At 46.9% G+C, this 8,536-nt stretch overlaps 1 protein-coding gene across 6 annotated transcripts in view; it reads right to left on the bottom strand.

The window, feature by feature from the left end:
• Window positions 1-8,536, bottom strand: part of ERLIN1 (ER lipid raft associated 1) — a 75,375-nt gene that overhangs the window by 61,440 nt on the left and 5,399 nt on the right. For all 6 annotated transcript variants that reach the window (XR_012159938.1, XM_073353129.1, XM_073353130.1 and 3 more), the window contains exon 2: window positions 671-794. Coding sequence is in view for 5 of the 6 variants with exons in the window: in XM_073353126.1 (XP_073209227.1) it covers window positions 671-794 (124 nt within the window). In the remaining variant the exon portion in view is untranslated. The remainder of the gene's footprint in view (window positions 1-670; window positions 795-8,536) is intronic.

Genomic DNA, 8,536 nt, shown 5'->3' on the forward strand with positions numbered 1-8,536 from the left:
AGCTGGCCTCCTAAAGTGGAAGGTGGGGACTAGGCACACAGAGCAGCGGGGAAGGGCTCTAAGCCAGAGCGCTGGGCACGGACCAGGTACCCAAAGAAGGGTAAGGAGTTCAGGATCAGGCACCCAGAGGTTCAGGAAAGGTCTGCATGGTGGGAGCTGGAAAGCAGGCATACAGAGGTGCAGGAAGGAGTGGGGAGTCAGATCAGGTGCACAGGGATACAGGAAGGACTCTCAGTAGAGGGGGACGCAAGGGACTTGGGGACTAGGCACACAGTGGTATGGGAAGAGTGGGAGTTATGAATCAAGCATACAGGGATATGCGAAAGGCCCTGGGTACTGGGGGAGGGAGTTGGGGAGCTAGAGCCTCTGTCTGTATGCATTTAAAGCTGAATTTTAACCCCATAATTGTTTCATGCACACTAGGGTGACAGGGGAGTTCAAAATCCAAACAGACCAGAAAACATTTTTATAATATCTCATGATTATTAGACTGTCATTTTTTACCTCTTTAGTCAGCAATAATGGCCCTCCTGCCCATCCTGAGATGTGGCCCAGGCACAGAACATGGAGCAGGGCAAACTCTTACACAAGACCTTCCTTGGATGAACCATAACGGAAAGAATTAAACCCAGAATGTTGAGAACCTTGGATGTACTCATTGGAATAGTACCTGTAATACACTGCCAGGTGGCCCTCATCAACTTTGTGAATGGAGGAGTAGAGGAGGAGAACCAGGACTCCTGCAGCAGCTGCTACTACCGCCCCAGGCTGGGCCATAGTCATACTAACGTCATCTGTGGGAACAAAACACATGGTCATCCACCAATGTTGCTGTCAGTGAATGAAAATCCCTCCCTAACCCCTCTCTCGCCTATGGATTTTTCTTACTAGCAGAAGCTCCCAAACCTTTTTATAATGCAGACCACAACTTCACAGAGAACATTTCAGACACACCTCTCCCATTCTCGATCACAGACCATTTCCATTCCTGCTCAGAATTGCACGACAATCCTATACTTACATGGATAATATTCGGAGAGTACTGTATATATTTTAAACTTCATTTAATTGTGGTTTGTCAGCTGCAAATCAAGAGAAGGAGCTAGTACCATGTGGCTGACCAGTACTCCACAGACCCACGTACAAGGGCTTTGCCCACTCAGTTGTATTAAGATGTCTCAACTCAGAGGCACAAGCTTTCTTAGCACCATCCGCTACATCAATTGTTTCAAGACCTTGTGTACAACATCTAAAACTCAAGAGAAATTGCAACACATATTTGTAATCTGCATCCTAGGACACAGCAGCACCAAAAGGCAGAAGGCTGCTCTACAGCTGCCTCCTCTGTCGAGCCACTCAGGTCAGAAGCTAGGAAGGAGGAGGAGTAGTATTTTCAGTGCTGCTCCTCTAGTCAGTCACAAGATTTTGAGGTTTTTTAACCCTTGTTCTTTGACGGGGTGGGCAATGGAGACATTTTCTCCATCCCTGAACAGAAATTAAGGGGAAAGTGCCCCCTTCACCTGTATGCTCTCGCTTCAAAAGCAACAGTCAGTACTGCTGCACAATTCACGCAGTCAATTATGATCAAGGTAGATTAATTCTCTGTTCTTGTCTCTGAATTTCCTTCTGCTTTCCTTAGCAACTTTAATTAACTCATCTTAAATAGCCATGTGGAGCTTCTCACATGTTCTTTAAGCAATTCTGTAGGTTACTGAGCTCAGAATAAAGACTGAAGTCTTCCTCTTTTTAAATCAACCCACACACCAGCTGATCACAACCCATGTACCACACGTAGTGCATGTACTGCAGAGCCAGACGGTGCCAGCTCAGAACTCTCCTGTCCCCATTCCACTCTTCAACCTCTTCTTCTCTCCCACCACGACACTCACTATCATTACAGTAACAGACCACTAATGTTAAATTTGAATAATCTTGGAATACTGGGGAAGTTCCAGAGACCTCCAAGAAAGCCACTGCTGTGCCAAGGCTTAAGAGTAGTTAAGATAAGATAGAAATTACAAGCCAGTTAGCCAGAAATACAGGACTAACTCATACAGGACTATCAAAGAACTGAAGGAAGGAAATATAATTAATTCTAATCAACATTAAAAGTTTGACTGATGAAAGTAATAACTATTGACATAATACACTTTTGTCTTCTGAAACCATTTGATTTAAAACTGCATAACATTCTGATTAAAAAGTGGATTATTGCCATTCCACTGGGATCAGTTCTTGCTCCAACATTATTCAATACCTTTACCAATGATCTGGAAGGAAATATGAAACCATTGCTGATAAGCTTTGCAAATGACAAATTGACAGGTGGTAATTACAAGGATAAAGCACTTATATAGGGCAATATAGATAACTTGGTACAATCATACCACATGCATTTCAACACTTCATACATCTAGGAACTGAGACTGTAGATCACAGTACAGGATGAAGACTTTATTCTGGAAGGCAGGATTCTGAAAGTGATCTTGCGGTCATGGCGAATAAGCAGCTGAGCATGAGCTCCCAGCGCAGTGCTCTAAGAAGGCAAATGCAATTTGTGGCTGTATAAGTTGGGGAACAGCAAGTAGGAGGAAGGAGATGATACTACTTCTGTATGCAGCATTGGTGAGACTTTTACAATTCTGATGCCACACTTCAAGAAAGATGCTGGCAAGCTGGAGATTTCAGAGAAGAGCCGCAAGAATGCTTTGTGTCTGAAATATCTGCCTGACAGTGAGAGACTAAAGGAGCTCAATCTATTTATCTTATCAAAAAGAAGTTTAATCACAGTCTATTCTTACCTATACAGGCAGAAGACAGCTGATAGTGGGGGGCTACTTAAACTAGCAGACAAGGGAAAACAAGAGCCAACGACTAAGTTCAGGTCAGAAAACCTGGAAACGAGGCACAAATGTTTAACAATTAGTGTAATTAACAACTGAAAAATATTACTAGAAGATATGTTATAGCTCAAATACAAGTCATCATCTTAGGATATGTCTACACTGCCAGAGTTACATTGCCAGCAGTTACAACACTACTTAGAGAGCGCTGAAGGGAAACCACTGTTATATATTGCGCAGGCACCTGCCTGCGCAATAGAGTGTTCACACTTGCAGTGGTATTTGGAATGGTGCACTCTGGGCAGCTATCCCACAGAGCATCTCTTCCTCTTCTGCCCCTGAGAGTTGTGGGAAGGCGGAGTGGGACACAGGGCATACTAGTCCTGTCCCAATGCACCGTGATGCATTGCTTCGCAGCCCAGCAATCCCTGTGCTTCTGTCTGCATTTGGCGCCATCTTTCCATGGTTTGTGTACTGCGTGCTCTGCCTCTTCGAGCTGCAGGAATGGATCCCGCACTGTTGACCAATATGCTGCTCGCTCTCACTAACACACCACAAGTGGCAGTGAAGTTATTCCTTAAACTACAAAGGCAAGAGGAGTTAGAGATTGATCTTGCCACACGTAGTAGCTACGACATGAGATTGCTTGTGGCATTCATGACCACAGTGGAATGCCGCTTTTGAGCTCAGGAAACAAACACTGAGTGGTGGGATCACATCATCATGCACATCTGGGATGACTAGCAGTGGCTACAGAACTTGCGCATGAGGAAAGCTACATTCATGAGACTGTGAGGAGCTCGACCCAGCCCTGTGGCGCAAGGACACGAGAATGAGAGCTGCCCTGTCAGAGAAGCACGTGGCGACTGCACTGTGGAAGCTGGCTACTCTAGACTGCTACCGATCGGTCGCTAACCAGTTCGGAGTGGGAAAGTCGACTGTTGGACTCGTGTTGACGGAAGTGTGTGGGGCCATTAATCGCATTTCTCAATGGTTCTCCAGGCACTTGTGGATCACCGTGAGCATTTCATCAACAATTAACGCAGGGTGATTCGGAAAGGGGAATGACGCAGGCATCTTTCGAAACGCTGGCCTGTTCAGGAAGCTGCAAGCAGGAACTTTCTTCCCAGACCAGAAGATCACCGTAGGGGGAAGTCAAAATGCCCATTGTGATGCTGGGAGACCTTGCCTACCCCTTAATGCCGTGGCTTATGAAGCCATACATGGGGAACCTTGGCAGCAGCAAGGAGCAGTTCAACAACAGAATGAACAAGTGCAGAATGACTGCTGAGTGTGCTTTTGGCCATTTAAAGGCCCGCTGGTGCTGCCTATATGGGATGCTGGACCTGGCCGATGACAATATTCCTATGCTTATAGCCGCATCCTGTACACTCCATAATATCTGCGAAGGGGAGGGTGAAAAATTCACTCAGGGCTGGATTGCTGAGGCTCAGCGCCTGGAGGCTGAATTTCAACAGCCAGAGACCAGGGCTATTAGAGGGGCCCAGCATGGGGCCATAAGGATCAGGGATGCCTTGAGGCAGCAATGTGAAGCTGAAAGCCACTAATATTTTTGTTGCTATGCTCAGGAATGCAGTGCTTGTAAAGCTAGGAAGTGATTGTGATTGGTGCAGATGAGAAAATTGACTGTTACTTTGCAGGGCTCTGTTTGCTTTCAGTTAATGGAATAAAGATGGCTTTCAAACCAAAACAATTCTTTTATTAAAAAACAACAATTGGAGGAGACAGAGAAACAAAACACACACATCAGCACTGTCAGGCCTGGGAAAAGGGAGGGTCCTAGGAGGAGGTGGGGTCCCAGGACAGTTAAAGGTTTGTATATGTCCAGGTATCATATGCAACCTTGTCCTTTGGAGTACAGCGCAGTGGGTACTGTATTTCAGCAGAGCTAAACAGCAGAGGGATGGGTGCTGAGTGTAGTGGGTACGGGTAGTCCGCAAGGCTGGACTGACAGGGTAGGAGTGGAATGGAGCCAGGAGGTTGATAAGAGTGTGTTGGTGGTGTCTGGGGGGGTCGCATGGGAAAGAGTTTTGCTACAGCAGCTGCAGGGGAGGGCAGGCACGGAGCTGCTAGGTTTGTAGTGCTAGTAGTGCCTGGAGCATGTCTGCTTGGCACTCCATAACATTTAAGGGCCGCTCCATAGCTTTGTTCTGGCATGTCCCATTCTCCTTTTGGTCCCTCTTCTCGCTGTCCCGCCACGCCTTCAGTTCCTGTTTTTTGGCCATGGAGTGCATCATAACATCACGCAGAAAGTCCTCTTTAGTTCTTTATGGCTGCTTTCTAATTCTGCGCAGCTGTTCAGCCGCCGATAACAAAGAGGGAGGCTGGGCTCCCAAGGTCATCTCTGTGAAGCCAAAATGCAACATTTTACAGAAACAGTATTGTTTGCAACACAGACCACTGATTCAGTGATTTAAAACACAGCCACTATTCACATACCTGTCACTAACTGGCTGACCCCAAGCAAGCACACGAGCCACAAGACCCCCAAAATGGTGAGTAACTGCAGGGGAAAAATCAGTGTTCCAAGACGGTACTGTACACTAGGCACGTGGGTCTTGGGGAGAGCCGGCACTATAGTCATCATCATCATTACTGTCCCCACTTTTTCCACAGGCTGTGTTCATTATGGAAGATATCTCACTGCTGAGGGTGAGCAGGGAATCAAGGGAGGGTCTTCCCCAATACTGCGGCTTCCGCCCTGACCCTTATGCGGCTCACCTGTGTGCCGCAACAGTCGTCTCTCCCGCCAGCAGAGTGGCGGGGGAAAGTCACCCTTAATAGGGCAAGAAACAAAGCAGCTCTGCCAAAGAACCTGCGGCAGCGGATTGCCCAGTATCTCCATGAGAGTTTCCTGGAGATCTCTGAGGGAGATTCCCGTGAAGTGAGGGAGTCAAGACCCTGTTCCGCTGCTCAGACTAGGCATATGGTGGTAAGTGCATCATACAGACACAAACCTGCTTTCTGCAATCCTCCTGACTCCAACAACTCGCTTCAGCGATTCCCAAAATCAAAGCCACTTACCAGGGGTCTCCTTGCCTGTTTGTGCTTCACCAAGCTCCAATAGCTGTGACTGGCTAGCCTCCTCCAGGGTAGAAAAGAGCTCCTGGCTATATGCAGCTCTGACCTCCGAGTCATCCTCTGCCTCTGGGTCCCCCTCCGCCTCCACATCCTCATCCAAGATTTCCTCCTCCTGGCTCGGTCCACTCTCGACTTGCACGCGAGCCACCGAAGTATCCACAGGGGCCTTCGCAGTGGAGGTGGGGTCGCCACAGCTCTCTGTAGAACCGGCAGCTCGTGGGGGCAGCACTGGAGCAGTGGTTTGCCTCCTGCGCCTTGTGGTAGGCATTCTGCAGCTCCTTCACTTTGACCCTGCACTGCAGAGTGTCCAGGTCACAGCCCCTGTCGTGCATTCTGAAATCTGCCCATAGGTATCATAATTCCTGCCGCTGGAGCACAGCTGGGACTGGACCACCTCCTCTCCCCAAATGCTGATGAGGTCCAGAAGCTTGGCATTGCTCCAAGAGGGGGATCGCCTGGTGCGTGGAGCAGGCAAGGTCACCTGGAACGATGTGCGGAGACCACTGCATGCGTCTCCGAGCAAACAGGAAAGGGACTTCCAAAATTCCAAGGAATTTAAGGGGTGGGGCTCACATTTGGTCACCTGAGGGCAGGGCAGTAGAGTTCAAACCCACGACCAAAGAGGCAAGAACAGGCATTGAGAGACACCTCCCGGAGGCCAACTGCAGCACTGTAATCAACCAGGGTGTCTACACTGGCACCGCAGCATTGGAGCCCCTGGCACAGAAAGTTGTACGCCTTTTGTCGGGGTAGTTTTTTTTTTTTTTTTTTTTTTACAGCACTGCAACTGCGCAGTTTTTGTGCACTAAATGGTTTGGTAGTGTGTACATCTCGGGAATCACACCGCAGAAAGCTGCTTTACTGTGCAGAAACTTGCCAGTGTAGAGAGAAGGCCTAAGATACAGGAGTCACTACGCTCCATGAAGTGGATTATTCAGGAGGTCAGACTAGATCATGAATCACTTCTGGTATTAAAAATCTATTAAAAGCTTAATATATTCCCTGGAGTATATTTAAGTGAGCAAGGTGGCAGAACAAATGTGTTCTTGAGTTTCAGTGGCGTAAACAGCTGCAAAAAAATAAGGACACAAAAGTGGCTTCCCATTTGTGCTAGAAATACAGTTAGACACGTCAAAGGAGACACCTGTGACCCAACATGGCTAAAGCATGTCTGCATTTTGTTGTGTAGATGGGAACTCTAACTATGTGCGCAATCCATATTAAAGTCGTGAATAATTAGTGTCAGGAAACAGTCATAAAATGCAGGCCCAAAAACACAACACCCTTCCTCTCAAACTGGCCCAAAAGGAAATCCCAAAAGCTCTGCATGAAATCAAATGACAACCGAAATCTTTTCTGGGGAGCAAATTCTACCATCCCCCAGAAAAGATTCCAAATGCAACAAGTACTTAAGAAATTATTATTCAATGTAACCAATCTCATTGCCCAATGCTCAGAGTCCAACCTCCCATTTCTGAGTAAAGAGCTGTCTCCCACTCCACTGCCAATATCCTGGATCTCTCCCAATAAAGCTTCAGGCCAGGGCATGACAGAGCTGAATCTGTGGACATACTGATGACTGCTTCTTATCCCTGGATTTTGGTGTATAGCCATACTGTGACTGCTGGATCTGTAAGGCCTTGTATACGGTCAGTCATAAAATGTAGCTGTCCTATTTCAGACACACAGCACAGGCATGCAACAGCACACTGAAAAAAACCATTCCAATCCTTCCTTTTTCGACCAAACCACAAGAGTCATGATGGGAAACTGTCTTCCATCTCTAGAGCCCACTCCTATGGAGTACTATTGACAGATGGGTTGCATGGAGCCAGTAGGTAAAATCATAGGGCCTCATGGACTCAGCAATACATGGATCATACCCAGCTATCCAAATATTAAAGGAAAGAGTAGTGCTGGATGAAAAGAAGATGATGAAACTAAACCTGGTTTGGATGGAGGCAATACCAGTGGAGTAAAATGCTTCGAAGAACTTGCTGCCAGTATATTACCTCTCCTCAGATAGTCAAGTCTATAGACACAATCCTGGACCCATCATAAATCTCTGGCTGCAGAAAGATCCTCTTCAATCTATGCTTGTCTCAGCTTGTCAGACTCAGGCCCAGCCACAAGTGACCTGAGCAACTGTGATCGTTCAACTAGATTACCGTAGCAATATATCTAGAAATGAATTCACCGACATAAGGCTCCAACAGGTTCAAACTGCAGCAGCTCACCTTCTTAGCAACACAAACACTCAAAAGGACATCACTCCAGAGCCTGGCTCCTGCATTGGCTCAATTTAAATAAGAGTCACATCAATGGGTCCTGCCTTCCAAGCTCCTCCACAGAAACACCTCAGTCACAAGGACCACTGTTAACTGTATCCTTTTACAGTTCTGTTTCAACACCAAAGTCATACTCTAACCATGACTGGGGACACAACAGTACGTTAGTGCTTCCCTTTGATATGGCTGAACACATAGTGTAAATGGGCCTAGAATGACACTGAAAAATCGACTTAGGCCCAAGGTTTAGGTTCTGAAAATAAATCTAGTTTAAAAAGGCCTCCCACCAATAGAAATGTTTCC

Source organism: Lepidochelys kempii, chromosome 7 (genome assembly GCF_965140265.1).
Source record: "Lepidochelys kempii isolate rLepKem1 chromosome 7, rLepKem1.hap2, whole genome shotgun sequence".
NCBI lineage: Eukaryota > Metazoa > Chordata > Testudines > Cheloniidae > Lepidochelys > Lepidochelys kempii.